General features: G+C 41.9%; 1 protein-coding gene across 1 annotated transcript; it reads left to right on the top strand.

The window, feature by feature from the left end:
• Window positions 1-2,198: 2,198 nt before the first annotated feature.
• LOC143850380 (vacuolar cation/proton exchanger 5-like) lies at window positions 2,199-19,924 on the top strand. The gene is made up of 10 exons (XM_077359634.1): window positions 2,199-2,249; window positions 2,464-2,531; window positions 2,647-2,675; window positions 3,736-3,866; window positions 3,962-4,183; window positions 4,610-4,739; window positions 12,296-12,408; window positions 12,486-12,539; window positions 19,375-19,491; window positions 19,796-19,924. Exons 1-10 carry the CDS (start codon window positions 2,199-2,201, stop codon window positions 19,922-19,924), a joined length of 1,044 nt encoding a protein of 347 aa, XP_077215749.1.
• Window positions 19,925-20,339: the final 415 nt, after the last annotated feature.

The following is a 20,339-nucleotide window of genomic DNA, read 5'->3' as shown; positions in this document are numbered from 1 at the left end:
AGGCCTACCTCTGCGAAGATTGGGGTCGATCCATGTAACGCTCCTCGAAGCCCTTCCTCGATCCTCCCGTTTGCCGATGGTTGATGGACGCCACCAATAAGTTATTGATGTGTAAGGTTTGAATGGTTGAGTGGGATAAGGATTCAGCTAGGATGGTTTGACCACTTTGGGCAATTCGAGTGATTCACTCAAAGAGATGGGAGGGTTGGTGTAGTGAGATGTCCAATGGGTATCGGTTGAGATAGTGGGTTTCGGGCTATGCTAAGGAATGGAAGGGAGCCCAGTTAGGCCATATGCCAGCGGGAAGGGGATCAAATTTTTCTAAGGTCGGAGGGAGTGGGAATTCTTTTTTTTTTATCTCCTTCCCTCTGTTTCTCCCTACGAGAATGAGTTCTCTCCCATTTCTCCTCCCTCTCTCGGCTCTCTTTTTCTACGAAAAAAAAAATGAGGCTCCCCTGGCTGTGAAAACCCTAACTCGCTGGTTTATATAAAAAAAAAGATATATTCGACCCCCTTTTCTCCCCCGGACAGCCCCCTCCAAGGCATTTCTCGCTATTTTTTTATACTAACAGGGGGGGCCAAGTAGAAAATGGGGGCAAGAAACTTCTCTTCTCTCTCTTAATCTAAACCCTTTGATTTGATCTAATGGCCATAAAAGATTACTTGTGAAGGAAGCAACATAAAATTGCCAAGAGTGCCCCCTTTTATATGGGAAATGACGTATCTACCCCTCCCCACTTCTGAACTTGCACCACGACATTGCCCTAGCTCGTGCACTAGGCAAATGTGCACGGATCTTGACGAAATTTCATAGAGACCCTGGTGGGACCCTAAGCTAGCCTAAGGTGTAATTTAGGGTCCTAACACATCCATTTGAAAAAGTTATGCACAAAACAAGGAGGTGCAGGGCACGGTCAAAATGGGGTGTCTACAATAATGAAGTGATAAATTCGACGTCTCTTTCTTATTTGGACAACCACCTTTCGGATAATCCACCCCCCTATATGAACTTGCACTACGACTTGCTCGACTCGTTCGCTAGGCAAACGCGCTCGAATTTCGATGAAATTTTGCGGGGACCTCAGTGAGACCCTCAGCTAGCCTAGGGTGAAATTTGGGACCCTAGTTGATTGATTTGTTGGGTTTTGCACAAAATTGGAAGATTTAGGGCACGGTCAAAATGGGGTGTCTACAAGTAGATTTATGGAATCACCAAAAAGAAGTCATTGGGAAGCCGGTAAAAGAATCCTAAGGTATGTAAGTGGAACGGTTGATCATGGGATACGTTATGGAAGAGTTAAAGATTCAAGTTTGATTGGTTATTGTGATAGTGATTGGCGCGGAAGTGTTTATGATAGTTAGAGTACTTCCGGCTATGCTTTTAACATTGGTTCGGGTGCAATTTCATGGGCATCAAAGAAGCAATCGGTTGTTGCTCTTTCTACGGTGGAAGCGGAGTACATTTCATTATCTTCGGCGGGTTGTCAAGCTCTTTGGTTACGATGGATATTAGAAGAACTCAAACATCCTCAAGAATGTGGTACAGATTTATTTTGTGATAATAGTTCGGCTATTTCACTCACAAAGATCCAGTTTTTCATGGCAAAAGCAAGCACATAAGGATCAAGTATCATTTCATTCAAGACTTGGTAAATGGTGGAGTTGTCAACGTTCGTTTTTGCAAGACTCAAGATCAAGTTGCGGATATTTTTACAAAGGCTTTGAAGACCGATACATTCATCAAGATGAAGGCAGAACTCGGTATTGTAGTGGTCTAGCTTAAGGGGGGCTGTTGGAAATTAATCTTGACCACTAGGTCATGATCATCTATCCACTTGACTTCTTGGCTTAGAAGATTCTTGACCACATTGAAAATCTCCTTTGTGGCATTTAATGGCCTAGGGACTATGTTTTGTGTTTTGGAATTGTGCTAGTCATTTACTTTTCATGTGATAGTGTCTTAGTGGTACTTAGGGAAGCTAAGATAAGTTGTCTTATTAAATTCGGATTTGGAATGCAGGTTATGTTTTAGACTATGTATCTTCTTCATTTGTGAGTTCTTTAAGTGAAATTTGAAGGGTTTTGAGTAGTACAACAACTTGGGTTACTTTCTTTGTGTGTTTGATATCAAGAGAACAATCTTCTTCTCTTGAAACTCTTCTTCTCCCTCCAACCTCGTTGGTTTCATTCCAACACTAATGCCTTTTGGCCCTATAGCAATCCTGGTCCATAATCTCTGTGGTCATCATGTGAGTTGCACCAATCTTTATTGGTATATTTGGAAGCTTGATTAAATCCCTAAAGCCTATATGTTCTCACTCATGCAGTATATACTATGTTCAGTCTATGTCCTCAGCAGGACTATTTCATTTATCGAGCCAGTGTTTATTGTCCAGTTGATGCCTTGCTTTATTTTTCCTTGGATGTTCTACCGAGTGATTTATTTCTCAAGGTGGATTGCAGGGATGGGTCTTCTTTCTAAGCTTGTTGGGTATAACACCTTTGGCAGAGCGTTTGGGTTATGCGACAGAGTATTTATCTATTACTCCCTACTTTTTATCTTATAGTATTTGTTGCTAATCTTTTCCTGTTCAGTCGCGCATCTTGAAGAGCTACTAATACAATTCTATTATCCCTTTGATGTAGGCAGCTAGCATTCTTCACAGGAGCCACAGGTAAATTTTTCATTACATGTTTATTTTTATGAAAATATGTCTTTTTCTTTCTCTTGAAGTAGCACATAATCCATATTATTCCATAATTCTTTCCAAAGTTGTTCAATTGTAAGGGAATTCATTTATTTTCTATCTTCTGGAAAGAAGGCTTTACTAAGGAAGGTGCAAAGATATAATGTGCAAACAAAAGAAAATGAAATCACAAGAGAATAGAGTTTATAGACTAACTGACTAGCTAGTCAAATGGTAGATGATGTTGAAGCATCCTTGTCTCCATGCAAGCTTTAGGAAGTGAGTAAGTACAAAAAAAGAGGGGGACAAGAATAAGGGAACAGGTCTATGTTCATGTAGTATCGTTTGTGTCATGGTGAATTTTTTTAATAGTATGAACAGAGTAAGGCTGTCTCTTTAGAAGTTTCATGTGATGTTCACGAATTTTTTTATTTTATTTGGATATTCACGAATTTTTTATACTTGGAGAAATAAAATATTCATCTTTTGACAGTGAATCCCTCAACTTGGTGGTGTGATGCGCCAAATCGGAGGTTTAAGTCAAGATGTCTGTTTCTAATGCCTAACTGAAGTGATTATGCAAGGTTTCATTGCAGCATTAGTGGTGCAACTTGGCTAGAGTTTGGTTGAGCTTTTGCTAAGAAATGAATTGTAATCAACCTGACCCGGAACCAATTTTATGGTAAAAGCTCTACCCAAATTCCCAAAAATCAACACGAGTTGCACCCCTATGCATCATGCTATATATGAGCACAGGTATTAATTAACATGGGTGCCTGTGTCAGCATGGCCCTGAGGAAAGAACTTCCATTGCCTATTTTTTTTCATGTAGCATATTATTTAGGTATATTTTATATGGCTTTTTAGTCGGTAAACTGAGCTACATTTTCTATTTGTTTATTTTATGGCATTCATGCATAAAATAATATTTTATAGTAGAAAGTGAATATATGACTGATTGCTCTGTTGATATGGGTGCATATGACCTTGTGTAATTTACGCAAGTAGAGCAATCTGTTCACCATAATATATGACTGATTGCTCTGTTGATATGGAATGATCCATGTGGTTCAACAGTCACTATTAGGCTCCATTTTATCAAATATGTTGCTAGTGCTTGGATGTGCTTTCTTCAGTGGTGGAATCATTTTCTATAAGAAGGAGCAGGTCTTTAACAAGGTAGACCAAAGTTCTAACTGGGATATTTTTCTCTCTTCTATATTCTTCCTGTTTTTTTGGAACAAAAATTGGAATGTTTATACTTTTATGGGCAGGTAGCTGCCGTAGTGAACTCAGGATTGCTGTTGATGGCAGTCATGGGCCTACTTTTTCCAGCTGTCCTCCACTACACGCACACAGAGGTTCATTTTGGGAAGTCAGAGTTGGCCCTTTCCAGGTTTAGCAGCTGCATTATGCTTGTGGCGTATGCGTCCTATCTTGTTTTTCATCTGAAGAGTCATAAGAATCTTTATGACCCTGTTAATGAGTTTTGCCTTGCCAATCTTTCTCGGTAGAAGCTATATTTGTTTTTGTCTGTTGTACGTTTTGTAAAGCCTACTAAAATTAGATGCCGTGGTGCATGCAGTAGAATATGGTAAAATGTTATTCATAACACTTCCCATATGTAGATACTGTCATGTCTACTTTTAGCCACCAAAACCATAGAAAACGTGATCTGTTTTGCACCAATTCTGAAGTACAGGTAGTTGACTTGATAATGATTCTCCATGCCAATTTTCAACTCATATGCTCCAACTTGGGACCCACAGTAATTTGAATTTAGACCATATTTGTGCAAGACATCTCCCTCATTGTCGAATAAAATGTCCTCATTGATATTTTTTAATCCTTTATCATGAAGTATTTTTGTACTTTACTTTCTGAACTTTGGCATGGATTATTAAGTAATAATATGATATCAGGGGACTGAAGAGGGCTCAGATGATGAAGAAATTCCTGAGATCTCTCAATGGGAAGGCATCATCTGGCTTGCAATATTGACTGCATGGATCTCATTCCTCTCAGAATACCTTGTTGGTGCCATACAAGTAAGTTTTTTTTTTCTTGGTCAATCATATTATTATTATATTGTCATCTGCTGTTAATTTCCAAATGCCATGAATAGCCAGCCAGAGAAGTTTAGAATAAAGAGAGGGATTATTAACATGAAAACAAGGGAGTGTGGGTAGATGTACATACATAGATACATGTCATTTGCGGGGTCATGAGAGACTTTAGACTCCGTAAGTAACTCAATGAATTCTAAGAAGGGCGGAGAATGGATGAATGTCATTGGAAGTTTCGGTATATCTTGGGTATTTCAAAAGAGGATCGATGAGGTGATTTTGCATTGGCCTGGCATTTATAACGGCTGCCTTGGAGAAACTCTCTGGATGGCAATCCCCTATGCTGTCATCTGGAGCATCTGGAATGAAAGGAACAACCGTATCTTCTCAGGTAAATGGCGACCTCTTCGATATATTGCTCTTGACATTCAAATATCTATTATCCGATGGGCAAATTCTAAAAAGAATATTCCCTATACCATGGGGACTATTTTGCGCAACTGGAGGGTGATCTGCTCTGAGAAGAAGTGCAGCGATGTCATTGCACCGCGTTGGACCCCGCCTCCGCGGGGATGGATCAAATTAAATTTTGACGGAAGCTCACTTGGCAACCCGGGTAGAGCTGGATTTGGGGGTGTTTTCCGGAATCATATGGGTTCTATTATTGCATCATATTCAGACCCGGCCGGCACTTGCGATGCCAATGAAGCGGAAATATCCACCCTTCTATTTGGTATCAAATGGTTCTGGATGCAAAACTTGAGTCCTTTGATTGTTGAAGGCGATTCGGCGAATGCCATTACTTGGGCTTCAAATTGGTGTTGCCGACCATGGAGATTGGCATCGAAAATCGACGAAGTCAGAGACCTCGTTGTAATTGTGAAGCCCCTTATTGAACATAGGAGAAGAAGCGCAAATTCGATGGCGGATGCTTTGGCGAAGCACTGCGTGAACCTCCCATCCCCATGTATTGTTGAGCGATCTCTGGTATGTGATATGGGGTAGGCATCTTTGGGATTTGATGGGATATAAAAACAACAGCCTATTAGCTGTCGACACGTGGCCCGAGGATGGCCCACCGCAGACCCCGTGTCAGCAGGGGTAGTTTGGTAATTACAGCAGAGTAGGTGAGCTCCAACCTATAGCTGGCCGACACCTGTCCTGGAGTAATAACTCCCCAACTACCCCAGTTTTCCCTCTATAAAAGGGCTTCCAAAGCTCATAAACAAGGGTAATAACTTCTCACCCACCACTCTTAAACTCGCTCTGCACTCCTGCTCATACTGACTTGAGTGTTGAAGGGCCTGTCCGGAGTAACACTCCGGGTCGGTCATTCTGACATCGTTTGCTCTTTACGCAGGGCTCAGCTACTTAGCTCCCTCACCTCGGTTTCTCGGGTCCTCCAGCTCGGCTCTTACGTCACTGTCATATCTGTTATCGATTTTAGGCCTAACAGATTGGCGCCATCCGTGGGACGCGAATTAAAAGCAGTTCAAATCCCTTTACAAAATGGCAGGACGGAGGAATGCTCGGGTACCAACTGCACGAACTACTCGAGCCGTGCTACCTCGCAGGACCCGGAGTGAGCGAATCGCCTCACAGGTGGTAGCTACTTCTGCTATAGCCGAACAGAGCCCGGCTCGTTCGGACCACCTCAATCCTACACCCACTCCGGATCAAGTGCAAGCTCTCTTTCAACAGATGACTGCTCTTGTCGATCAATACCAGCAACTACTCCAAGCGCCTCCCCAACATCCTCCAAAAGCTCCGCGACCTGTACAGGAAAGGTCACGCGCTCATGGAGGAGAGTCGGCGCGTCACGAGGAAAACCGGACTCATCACTCCACCGGGCAAGTCCAAAACTCCAGAGCCCGGCACGCACACACAGAACCTGACCGCCGCCGGAGATCGCGGTCCCGCTCTGCACGAAAGCATCGAGCCCAAGAGGACCGCGCGCTGCAGGAAAAACTCCTGCCTCATCTTAGGAGTTCAGAAAGTCAGTCCGGCTCTGCGGCGAGCCAATCGGTGGAGAGAAACAGGTCACTGGATCGACCAGACGTCAGAGCTGATCCGAGGCTACGGAGGATCGAAGAAATGGATCATCGAATAGAAGAGCTAGCAAAGCATCAGAGCCGGCCTGCTTCAAGAGCGTTCTCAAGCAGAATGCCGTTCACCGACGATGTTATGGGCACCCCAGCGCCCAGAGGATTAAAAATGCCAACCGTCCCGCAATACGATGGGACAACTGACCCTGTGGACCACTTGGAGACGTTCAGGACAATGATGCTCCTCCACGGTGCGTCAGACGACTTCCTTTGTAGAGCCTTCCCGACCACACTGACTGGTGCGGCAAGGGACTGGTACTCAAGGATCAAACCGAACTCCATCAGCAACTTCGATGACTTCGGGGAAGATCTGGTCCGCCACTTCATGGGTAGCCATAGGCCAAGGAAAACAACAACATCCTTGATGGCCTTGCGGCAGGAGGATAATGAACTTCTGAAAGCCTTCGTCAGCCACTTCAACAGGAAGGCACTCCAAGTGCCGAATCCAGATCCCTCAGCGGCTACAAACACGCTCCTCACAGGTGCTAGATCTAACGATTTCCGCCAAACAGTAGCCCGCCGGAACCCGCACTCACTAGCAAATCTAATGGCGGGGCAGAGGAATATATATAGTAGAAGAGACACTGACGGCCCTGGACGCAAATCGGAGGAGAACCTCTGAAGACAAGAACCCTACCAAGCAGCGTAGGGATGACAAGGCCGTCAGAAGAGAAAAGTCCCCCCAAAGGAGGGAGGAGAACTTTACCCCTCTCAACACCTCCAGGAGAAGCATACTGGCCGCAATCGAGGGAGAAGAATTTGTAAGATGGCCAACCAGAATGATCTCCAAGGGAAATAAGAGACCAATCAAAGTACTGTCGGTTCCACAGGGACCACGGTCACGACACGGACGAATGCTGGCAGCTCAAGGAAGAAATCGAGCTGCTGATTGGCCGGGGCTACTTGAAAAGGTATGTCCGAAGTGACGACCACAGACCGGAGTGCAGAGAGAAGAGTCCTCAGGGCCGCAGCCCTCGACGGTCACAGCCGCCCCCTGCGAAGAACCAATCTCCTCCTCCATCCAGTCCACAACCAGAGGCACACAATTCCCAGCTAAGGGGAGTCATTGGCACAATTATGGGCGGACCAGCCACTGGAGGCACATCGTCTGCTGCTCGAAAAGCATATGCACGCCGAGTCAACGCCGTGCACACATGCAGCAAAAAGATGAAGACGGAGAATGAAATCTCCTTTTCAGATGTGGATCTCGACAACCTGATACTGCCACACGACAACGCACTGGTCATAACCATGCTCGTCACAAACTGGGAGTTGAAGAAAATCCTGGTCGACAATGGGAGTTCGGCCAATATTTTGTACTATCATGCTTTCGAGAGAATGATGATAGGTGACGACCGCTTAAGGCCGGCAAACTCCGATCTGTTCGGTTTCTCGGGGGAAGTCGTGAAAATGGAAGGGCAGATTGAACTCCCAGTCCTCGTCAGAGAGCCGCCTTGCCAAGCCTTCGCCATGGTCAACTTCCAGGTAGTGAGGGCCACTTCGATCTATAACGCTATCTTAGGACGACCCGGGCAGAACTTAATCCGCGCAGTCGCTTCAGCGTATCACCAGAAAATGAAGTTCATAACGCCAAACGGCGTGGGTGAGGTCAGAGGAGATCAACCACAGTCCAGGGAGTGCTATGCCATGGCACTCAAAAGGAAAAGATGCATCGGAATCCTTGCCGATTGAACTACTTGATTTGAGAGACGAAGCACAGGTGACTGAACCCGCCAAAAACCTCAGAAAATACTATCAGTAGTAGACCACCCGACGTGGAAGTGACTTTGTAAATATCTGCTGAATGTGAATGACAGAAGCTCTTTTACAAATCTCTTCGTACAACTTGGAAACCCACTTCACTAAAACTCGGGTACTCTGAAAACCCAGTTCACTAAAACTCGGGTACTCTGAAAACCCAGTTCACTAAAACTCGGGTACTTGCTATTTGGAAACCCGGTTCGCTAAAACTGGGTACTCGCTGCTTGGTTCGCCACGGCTCGTCTCTGCAAAGATCGGGAGCATACTCCTGGTCCGGAACCAGCCCGAATGCAAAAACCAACGCCGCTTGGAAACCCAGTTCACTAAAACTCGGGTACTCTAGAAACCCAGTTCACTAAAACTCGGGTACTCTGGAAACCCAGTTCACTAAAACTCGGGTACTCATTACTTGGAAACCCAGTTCGCTAAAACCAGGGTACTCGCTGCTCGGAAACCCAGTTCGCTAAAACTAGGGTACTCGCTACTTGGAAACCCAGTTCGCTAAAACTCGGGTACTCATTACTTGGAAACCCAGTTCGCTAAAACTCGGGTACTCATTACTTGGAAACCCAGTTCGCTAAAACTAGGGTACTCGTTGCTCGGAAACCCAGTTCGCTAAAACTAAGGTACTCGCTACTTGGAAACCCAGTTCGCTAAAACTCGAGTACTCATTACTTGGAAACCCAGTTCGCTAAAACTAGGGTACTCGCTACTTGAAAACCCAGTTCGCTAAAACTCGGGTACTCATTACTTGGAAACCCACTTCGCTAAAACTAGGGTACTCGCTGCTCGGAAACCCAGTTCGCTAAAACTAGGGTACTCACTACTTGGACACCCAGTTCGCTAAAACTGGGTACTCGCTGCTTGGTTCGCCACGGCTCGTCTCCGCAAAGATCGGGAGCGTACTCCTGGTACGGAACCAGCCCGGATGCAAAAACCAACGCCGCTTGGAAACCCAGTTCACTAAAACTCGGGTACTTGCTATTTGGAAACCCAGTTCGCTAAATATGGGTTCTCGCTGCTTGGTTCACCACAGCTCGTCTCCGTAAATATCGGGAGCGTACTCCGGTCCGGAACCAGCCCGGATGCAAAAACCAACGCCGCTTGGAAACCCAGTTCACTAAAACTCGGGTACTCTGGAAACCCAGTTCACTAAAACTCGGGTACTCATTACTTGGAAACCCAGTTCGCTAAAACTAGGGTACTCGCTGCTCGGAAACCCAGTTCGCTAAAACTAGGGTACTCGCTGCTCGGAAACCTAAGTTCAATAAAACTTGGTCATCCTAAGCCGTTCAGAACATCTCCAGCCAGACTGGATATAACGTGTGGGTAAAACTTAACCTGAAGAAGGTTCATCCGTCATCTCCAGCCGACCAGGATATAGCGCAGTGCGCTACAGGACAAAACTCTGGTCATCTAAAGCCGACCAGGACTCGGTGTGATTCGCTACAAGACAAAATTCAATTTCGTCTTTTAGCAGATTGCGCTATATTCAGTTCATCTCAAGCCGAACTGGATATAGCGCAAAGCGCTACAGGACAAAATTCAGTTCATCTCAAGCCGAACTAGATATAGCGCAAAGCGCTACAGGACAAAATCCAGGTCATCTCAAGCCGAACTGGATATAGCGCAAAGTGCTACAAGACAAAATTCAGTTCATCTCAAGCCGAACTGGATATAGTGCAAAGCGCTATAGGCAAAATTCAGGTCATCTCGAGCCGCACTGGTTTTCCGGGCCGAATTGACGGCTTGGCCGCACTGCTTTTCCAGGCCGGACTGACGGCTTAGCCGCACTGCTTTTCCAGGCCGAACTGACGGCTTGACCGAACTGCTTTTCCAGGCCGAACTGACGGCTTGGTCGCACTACTTTTCCAGGCCGGACTGACGGCTTGACCGCACTGATTTCCCAGGCCAGACTGACAAATTTCCGGACTGACTCACAGGCCGGACTGACAAATTTCCGGACTGACTCACAGGCCAGACTGACAAATTTTCGGACTGATTCCCAGGCCGGACTGACAAATTTTCGGACTGATTCTCAGGCCAAATTGACAAATTTATGAACTAACTCACAGGCCGGACTGACAAATTTCCGGACTGATTCCCAGGCCGGACTGACAAATTTTCGGACTGACTCACAAGCCGGACTGACAAATTCCCGGACTGACTCACAGGCCGGACTGACAAATTTTCGGATTGATTTCCCAGGCCATGCTGACAAATTTCTGGACTGACAAATTTCCGGACTAACTCACAGGCCGGACTGACAAATTTTCGGACTGACAAATTTCTGGACTGACTCACAAGCCGGACTGACTCACAAGCCGGACTGACAAATTTCCGGACTGACTCACAGGCCGGACTGACAAATTTCCGGACTGATTCCCAGGTCGGACTGACAAATTTCCGGACTGACTCACAGGCCGGACTGACAAATTTCCGGACTGACTCACAGGCCGGACTGACAAATTTTCGGACTGATTCCCAGGCCGGACAGACTCCCACCGATCAGAGATGTAACTCACCACACTTCCCCAAGTCACCATAATGACTTGAAGAACTGGGGGGCAACTGATGGGGAATAAACATAGCAGCCTATTAGCTGTCGACACGTGGCCAGAGGATGGCCCACCTCAGACCCCGCGTCAGCAGGGGTAATTTGGTAATTACAGCAGAGAGGTGAGCTCGAACCTATAGATGGCCGACACCTGTCCTGGAGTAAAACTCCCCAACTACCCCAGTTTTCCCTCTATAAAAGGGCTTCCAAAGCTCATAAACAAGGGTAATAACTTCTCACCCACCACTCTTAAACTCGCTCTGCACTCCTGCTCATACTGACTTGAGTGTCGAAGGGCCTGTCCGGAGTAACACTCTCGGTCTGTCATTCTGACCTCGTTTGCTCTTTACGTAGGGCTCAACTACTTAGCTCCCTCACCTCGGTTTCTCAGGTCCTCCAGCTCGGCTCTTACGTCACTGTCATATCTGTTACCGATTTTAGGCCTAACGGGATTATTCTAATCTCATACCTGATTGTATCTTGGAGGGATATTTTTGATGTATTCTGGGATGGGGGTCTAGGCATGTTGGTTGTTTTTGTATATAATGGAATCTCTCCATGGGACGTCTTGTCCCTGTTGATTGTAATCTATTTTCGGATGGAATAAAATTTGTTACCTCTTAAAAAAAAAGATGGGCAGAGAATAAAATGATATAAGAACAACTGCACTGTTCTTAATAGATCTACTTGGCCTCCAACGGCACTCATTTTGGATTAGCTCCCCTTAGAATATTCTAGCCTCCATCTCGCGAGCCTTTTGAACTTCCGGTCGGAGTCTCTCCTTCAAAATATGAGTCTTTCCCTCGTCAATGTGTGTGCGTACTACATGCACACACACGAGAATGGTTGAGGACACCCATGGAGGACACTAGGGGCAGTGCAGGCACTCTTGCATGTCATGCTTGTGATGAGGGTTTAATATGTTTTGAAAAGGATTTTGTTTTATTGTTTATGTAATCTTTTGGACTGGGATCCATTAAAAAAAATCCTTTTTCTGGGAGATTTGACCTTGTTTGTACATGGCGTAATCAATTCATTCCCACAATTTCCATCTGCTCTGATTGCTATCTAGTATGGTTAATGACTATATCCACCTTTTGATTTCATTTTCGCGGGGAGCATCTCTCGAATGGAAAATGCCAGTTGCATTTATTAGTGTTATTCTGCTTCCAATTGTAGGGAATGCTGCAGAACATGCAAGTGCAATTATGTTTGCCATGAAAGACAAGCTTGTAAGTGTGTCTGTGTCGCCAGAAAAAAATACTTGTTTTATTTCACCTCTTTTTAACACAAATGAGTTCTTTTGTAGGACCTTTCTTTGGGAGTTGCAATTGGGTCATCAACACAGATATCCATGTTCGGGGTAGGGTTTATAACCTTTAGTTTATATATTTTTTGTTTCTATTATCAATGTAAATGCATTTATTTCCATATGCATTTGTTTTTTTTTGGGCTTCATGCCATAGGAGGAGAGGTCCTTGGAACTTTTTGTATGCTTAAAACAAGAATCCTCATTATTCATCTAAAAAAATAAGAAAGAAAAAAATATCAAGAATCCTCTCTCACGATGGGATACCATCCGTAGGAAAGTGTATGTGATAAACAGGATGTCTTACATGACATGCACAAGTTATTAGGAAAACAAACTGTGTCAACAACCGCCCTCCGTGCCAAAGTTACTAGTTTCTCTACACACCATGGCTTCAGACGCTAGAGGCCATAGACATGGTTGTAGTGGATTTCAGTTGCCTGATTGAAATTACATGCACACGATTTCCCCAATGCGATGTTGGTCCCAATTACATGGATCGATTATATTGTGTTGAGGTCAAAAGAGAAAGGTAAGGGGTCTTGGAGATACACAGCCAAAGAGCATGTGTAGAGCTCCACCAAAAACACAAATGTAACACTAAAATAAGAACTCTTTATATATACCAAAACAACTTACAAAAGATTTCTACACTTGTTCTCCCTTAAGCCTTCACCCTTGAAGCTTCTCTCTTAACTTTCCCTTCAAGTTCTTAAGCTTACAATCTCTACAACATTACTCCATATTTGTAGACTCCTAAAAATAGTAAATACATTAAACCATAGTTGTAGTTCCCATGAGTCATCTAGGAAGTCTAAGCAACTACATAGGAAATCCACATTTGTCTCAATGATAAATTAGCTACACAAAAAGACTTACATTTTCCATGCATAATAAATAACCTAGAAGACTACATAGACTTTCCACAAAACCATACTAATATTAATTTTGATTTACTATTTCCAACACCCCTCCTTAAATCAAAATCCCAAAAAGCTTCTAGTCTTCATCAACATGATCTTCATCTGAGCTTGATGAAATCTTCATTTTCAACATAACAATTTCGCCATCAAGCAACTTGATCCGATTCTTCAAATCCGCCACACGTTCTCTTTCTTCAACTTCAACCGAGGCTTTGAAAAAAAGTTTGAGGTCTGGTCCTTTCCAAACACTATAAATGGGAGGTTTTAACTTCAACTTTTCCGAAGCTTCCATTAGAAATTGTAAGCCCAATGGTTTCCACCTTGGCATTCCCATCTTATTTTGATGATTCCAATACACAAGTGATTAATGATCACTAATGTGTTTGATTGTCTAAGTTGTAGATCATTGGTGCTAAGACAACATTGCTTGGATTGAGGCCAAGAAGATCTCATTGGACCACATCATGAAGGCCAAAGACATCGAAGTCCAAGACAAATGAAGACTTGAAGAATCCATTGAAGATCAAAGTTATATTAGATTGTATTAAGATCCAATCCTAGTTTAGGATTTTGAAAGGCATAATTAAGTTAATCTCACACACCCTAAATATATAAGAAATTGTCCTTGTGGTGTTCCAACACCTTGGAACCCTCATAGCAATCTTATCTTGGTTGAGAATCGGAAGCCCAAAAACAAGAAGTGAGAATCTGCTCAACATAGGCTTCTCGGAACTCCGAGAAATCCTCGGAGCTCCGAGATTTGGTCCAGTAGACTTTTTTCATCTTCTTTTTGTATTCCCGGAACTCCGAGAACACTAATAACGGTCAGATTTATATCCGTTGGTGTTTTTTCCAGAATTACCACTATGCCACCAAACGGTCATATTTGGGTTTTTCTATATATATGAGCATTCTAAACTTCAAGATGATCAATCCTAACACTCTAAAATTTCATTTGAACATCCAAAGAGTGAATCAAACTTGATTATGCCTCTCATCCTCTAAAGATTAGGATTTGGATCATAGGCTAAATTTGTACATCTTCTACAATTCTTGTAAACCCTTATGAGGGATTTTTTGTTCTTTCTTTCTTATCAAGAACTTTGTATCGAACGAGTGTTCGGAGAAGCGTAGCCCACTCTCCGTGGTGAAGATTGCCACCAAGGTTAAAGGTAATCAAAATTTGTAATCGGCACCGATCTTCGCCGAAGTTAAGAAGATCACATAGTGAAGCCATCAACGGGTTTGGTTGGTGGAGTGGAGTAGGCCTCGCGTTTGAAGGACCGAACCACTTTAAATCTCGGGTGCAATCTCTCTTACTCTTGCTCTTTATTTGCATTTGCACTTTAGATTTAACTTGTGTGCTTGAATTTTATTGTTGATCTCTTAGTTTCCAAAATTAGGTTTGAGTTTTCAAAAGAGTTAAAACTTGTTAGAAACCTAATTCTTCCCTCCTCATTTGTTGCCAATTCGGGACCACCCTTGGAATTTCACTTGGTATCAAAGCAAAGGCTCTTAAAAGATTTCCTTTTCTATAAATCTTTGGTAAATGTTTCTTTAAAAATTTCAAACAAGGGAAAGATCAAAAGATCTTTGGCAACTTTCTAATTGTGAAATGGCAGATAGAAATGGAACCGGACTTCCGGAGGGCCATTCCACAACTAGACCTCCCTTCTTTGATGGGTCCAACTATGGACATTGGAAGACAAGGATGCACATCTATCTTCTTTCGATAGATGTGGAACATTGGCACATTGTTGAAAATGGATACATGTTGCCTTCCAAACCATTTGAAGAATGGAATGTCGTAGAAAAAAGGCATGCAAATTTAAATTACAAAGCTATAAATTCTTTGTTTTGCGCCCTATCTACGGAGGAGTTTAATCGAGTTGCTCTTTTTTATTCCGCCAAGGTTATTTGGGATACACTTGCCGTTACCCATGAGGGAACATCTCAAGTTAAGGATTCCAAAATAAACTTGTTAAAGAGCAAATATGAAATGTTTAGAATGGATCAAAACGAAAGCATTTCCGAAATGTATACACGTTTTTCTAAAATTTCTAATGAACTGGCTAATCTTGGTAAATCTTATCCTACTGATGAGCTTGTGAGTAAGTTGCTTAGGTCTCTTCCTCCATATTGGGATCCAAAGGTAACCGCCATACAAGAATCAAAGAATCTCATGACGCTAACCATGGAGGAGCTTGTAGGATCTCTCATCACCCATGAGATGCTCATCACTAGCCGACAAGATGAGAAGAAGCCGAAAGAGAAAGCAAAAGAGAGTCGATCTCTAGCTCTAAAAGCCTCCAAAGCGAACTCATCATCCTCTAGCGAGGCGGATAGCAATGAAGAAGAAGCTTTAAGAAAATTTAAAAGCTTATGGAGAAAGAAACATAAAAAGGATAAAAAGAAGAAGAAAGAAGAAAGTGAAGTTGAAGGAGGAATAAGGTGCTATAATTGCAAGAAGACCGGACACAAAAGACCGGATTGTCCACTTCTCAAGTCATCTTCCTCAAAATACAAGGGAAAGAAGGAATGGAAGAAACATAAGGCTCTTGCCACCGGTTGGGATGCTTTGAGCACCTCGGGATTAAGCTCAAGTGAAGGGGAAGAAAAGAAGGATGATCTTTGCCTCATGGCACTCTCCCATGAAGTTGAGGTAAATTCTAACCCCTCTTGTTATTCATCTAGTAGTGATAGTGAAAAAATATCATATGATGAGTTGTGCTCAATCTTGCACTCTCAAATTTCTAAAAATAAAGTTCAAAAGAAATCCATTTCAAAATTAGAAAATGAACTTAATTTTTTGAAAAATGAATCTTCTTCCAAATCTCAAGCACAACTTGAAAATTTTAAACTTGAGATTGAAACCCTTAAGGGTTGTTTGGATGAGAAAACTTGCCAAATTGTAAAACTCCAAGATGTGGCAAGCTCTTCCAAATCTTATGAAGATGAATTTAATGATTTTCTAAATCAAATAACCCATCTTCTTAATGAAAATGAAAGATTAAGATTATGTCTCCATGGATTCTTAAATGGTGACAAAATTATTGACATAATCTTAAAGAAGACTAGTCAAAGACCTAAACATGCATATGATAGGACTAGCGTATCTAACCCTCATGTTAGATGCCATTATTGTGGAATAAATGGTCATTACCAATTCCAATGTGCATCTAAGATTAGGGATAGTGTTGGAACCAAGAAATCTTGGGTTCCCAAAGCCCCCATATGATTATCTTCATATGTGCTTAGATTATGGGCTTTTTCTCTAAAATTGAATATCTTTCTATGGAAAATTAAAATATCCCCTCTTATGTTGAATAAAAATTCCAAATAGGGGGAGTTCTAGGTTTTTCTTTTTCCTTGAAAAAGGGGGAGCCTTAAAATTGCATATTCCATCCCCTTGTTTCTCTTTTACCCCAATCTTTTTTATTAATGCCAAAGGAGGAGAGAATTCTAGTGTAAGGAAAATATGTATGTTTTTATTGAAAAATCTCTTGTGCATGTCATCATCAAAAAGGGGGAGATTGTAAGCCCAATGGTTTCCACCTTGGCATTCCCATCTTATTTTGATGATTCCAATACACAAGTGATTAATGATCACTAATGTGTTTGATTGTCTAAGTTATAGATCATTAGTGCTAAGACAACATTGCTTGGATTGAGGCCAAGAAGATCTCATTGGACCACATCATGAAGGCCAAAGACATCGAAGTTCAAGACAAATGAAGACTTGAAGAATCCATTGAAGATCAAAGTTATATTAGATTGTATTAAAATCCAATCCTAGTTTAGGATTTTGAAAGGCATAATTAAGTTAATCTCACACACCCTAAAAATATAAGAAATTGTCCTTGTGGTGTTCCAACACCTTGGAACCCTCATAGCAATCCCATCTTGGTTGAGAATCGGAAGCCCAAAAACAAGAAGTGAAAATCTGCTCAACATAGGCTTCTCGGAACTCCGAGAAGACCAAGAGAATCGGAAGCCCAAAAACAAGAAGTGAAAATCTACTCAACATAGGCTTCTCGGAACTCCGAGAAATCCTCGGAGCTCCGAGATTTGGTCCAGTAGACTTTTTTCATCTCCTGTTTGTATTCCCGGAACTCCAAGAGAAATTCTCGGAACTCCGAGAACACTAATAACGGTCAGATTTATATCCGTTGGTGTTTTTTCCAGAATTACCACTATGCCACCAAACGGTCATATTTGGGTTTTTCTATATATATGGGCATTCTAAACTTCAAGATGATCAATCCTAACACTCTAAAACTTCATTTGAACATCCAAATAGTGAATCAAACTTGATTATGCCTCTCATCCTCTAAAGATTAGGATTTGGATCATAGGCTAAATTTGTACATCTTCTACAATTCTTGTAAACCCTTGTGAGGGATTTTTTGTTCTTTCTTTCTTATCAAGAACTTTGTATCGGGCGAGTGTTCGGAGAAGCGTAGCCCACTCTCCGTGGTGAAGATTGCCACCAAGGTTAAAGGTAATCAAAATTTGTAATCGGCACCGATCTTCGCCAAAGTTAAGAAGATCACATAGTGAAGCCATCAACGGGTTTGGTTGGTGGAGTGGAGTAGGCCTCGCGTTTGAAGGACCGAACCACATTAAATCTCGGGTGCAATCTCTCTTACTCTTGCTCTTTATTTGCATTTGCACTTTAGATTTAACTTGTGTGCTTGAATTTTATTGTTGATCTCTTAATTTCCAAAATTGGGTTTGAGTTTTCAAAAGAGTTAAAACTTGTTAGAAACCTAATTCTTCCCTCCTCATTTGTTGCCAATTCGGGACCACCCTTGGAATTTCAGAAATGCTTTGAACAAAACTTTTACAATAATGGTTTCCATCATGGTGCATCAAACATCATAACCGTTGCCTTTTTGCAACGCCAACGGGATAAAGAAGAAAATTGTTCTTTTCCCAACACTCATCGGGCCAGTAAGAGAAATTCGTTCTCTTTCCCGGAACACAAAAAGGACACTTGTCCTTCCAATCTTGAGAATAAGAGAAGAGTATTGTTCTCTTTCTCACACCATAAATTTTGCACCACCCAATCAAATGAAAATACAACAAATAGATATAGAGAAGAGAATCGTTCTCTATTCTAAAAAAAATAAAAATAAACCTTAAACAAAACCTCCTCGTTAAACCTTTAAATGGACCATAATCCTTTCAACCCAAACACTTGAAGGAACATTCAGATCTTGAACAACAGTCAACTTTGACATATGTCCACTCTTTCGACAATAACTCTTTGTAGAAAACTCTGATTGACGATAACACGCCCTGTGCTCTGATACCACTTGTGGGCCCCAATTACATGGATCGATTATATTGTGTTGAGGTCAAAAGAGAAAGGTAAGGGGGCTTGGAGATACACGGCCAAAGGGCACGTGTAGAGCTCCACCAGAAACTCAAATGTAACACCAAAATAAGAACTCTTTATATATATCAAAACAACTTACAAAAGATTTCTACACTTGTTCTCCCTTAAGCCTTCACCCTTGAAGCTTCTCTCTTAACTTTCCCTTGAAGTTCTTAAGCTTACAATCTCTACAACATTACTCCATATTTATAGACTCAAAAGACTCCTAAAAATAGTAAATACATTAAACCATAGTTGTAGTTCCCATGAGTCATCTAGGAAGTCTAAGCAACTACATAGGAAATCCACATTTGTCTCTATGATAAATTAGCTACACAAAAAGACTTACATTTTCCATGCATAATAAATAACCTAGAAGACTACATAGACTTTCCACAAAACCATACTAATATTAATTTTGATTTACTATTTCCAACATGCTACTGATCAATAACTCAGTTATTTTCAAGTTTGTATTTTTTTGTCACCGGGGATGGTCAGGAGTTAGGAACTACAGTTATTTGCATCTTTTAGTTTTTTAGTTGTGGATTACTCATCTCTAGCAATGTGATTATTATGGTTGCAGATTCCCTTCTGTGTGGTTGTGGGTTGGATCATGGGACGCCCGATGGACTTAAATTTTCAACTTTTGGAGATGGCAACACTTTTTATTACCGTATTAGTCGTAGCCTTCATGCTGCAGGTTTGTCTTGTAAATTTTGTAAATGACAAGAGAGGAAACATCTGATTACCACCATCTTGGCTAGCAATGTTTTTCCTTTGAAGCTGAAATGTCAAAAATGCTATCACCAGTTGGCCTTGGTTTAGTAGCTTATTCTATTTGTTTCTTTAAATTTGTCAATGACTGGAAATATATTGTTTCACCTCCAATTTTGATCAACATGATTCTCCAATAACAACCACTATTAATTTTTCACATAAGATTGCACATTTTCTATGTTTACTTCTTTAGTCTCCTTGTCATGACCTACGCAGTTTATTTACAGGAGGGAACCTCTAACTACTTCAAAGGGCTGATGCTTATTCTGTGCTATCTGATAGTTGCTGCCAGTTTCTTTGTACATGTAGATCCTTCTGCTGTTGGTGAGTTACTTGTGGACCAGATAATTCAATAATACTATCTTACTAAAAAATTTCCATTGGGTTGTGTTCTCTCTTTGAATTCGTGATTATCTTTTTATGCCGTAAATCTCTTTCTTTTGCCTTTTTTTGCTATTTAAAGTTCATAAAGCCAACATATTTTGGTAATGATGTTGATCAAAATGTTTTTGTACCTGTCAATAACCTCAACCATAATATATTATCGTCATCCTTCCCTCATCTTCAATATCTTGAAGAATTTCCATCCTAATGTCAACAGTATTGCCTACTGCTGGTTTGAAACCTTACCGCAATATTAAGTAGTAAACAATAATATTTGCCATAATAGTCGATATTTTATACTAATCACAATTATTAATAAGTTACCATTTTCCTTGTTCTTACTATATATGATATGTATTACTCTTGTATCTTTCTGTTTATAATTCT

This window comes from Tasmannia lanceolata, unplaced genomic scaffold (genome assembly GCF_043159265.1).
Source record: "Tasmannia lanceolata isolate RefF3 unplaced genomic scaffold, GAP_Taslan_0.1 ptg000018l, whole genome shotgun sequence".
Lineage (NCBI taxonomy): Eukaryota > Viridiplantae > Streptophyta > Magnoliopsida > Canellales > Winteraceae > Tasmannia > Tasmannia lanceolata.
The sequence above is the reverse complement of the archived record's forward strand: the minus strand, read 5'-3'. Positions and strand labels throughout refer to the sequence as shown.

Bases quoted from the DNA above. Each gene is read 5' to 3' on its own strand.
- LOC143850380 (XM_077359634.1), top strand. From the start codon at position 2,199: ATGCCTTTTGGCCCTATAGCAATCCTGGTCCATAATCTCTGTGGTCAT. The intron at 4,740-12,295 runs GTTTTTTTTTTC...TTTCGCGGGGAG, and splicing joins TGTTGGTGCCATACAAGTAA to CATCTCTCGAATGGAAAATG. The intron at 12,409-12,485 runs GTAAGTGTGTCT...GTTCTTTTGTAG, and splicing joins TTGCCATGAAAGACAAGCTT to GACCTTTCTTTGGGAGTTGC.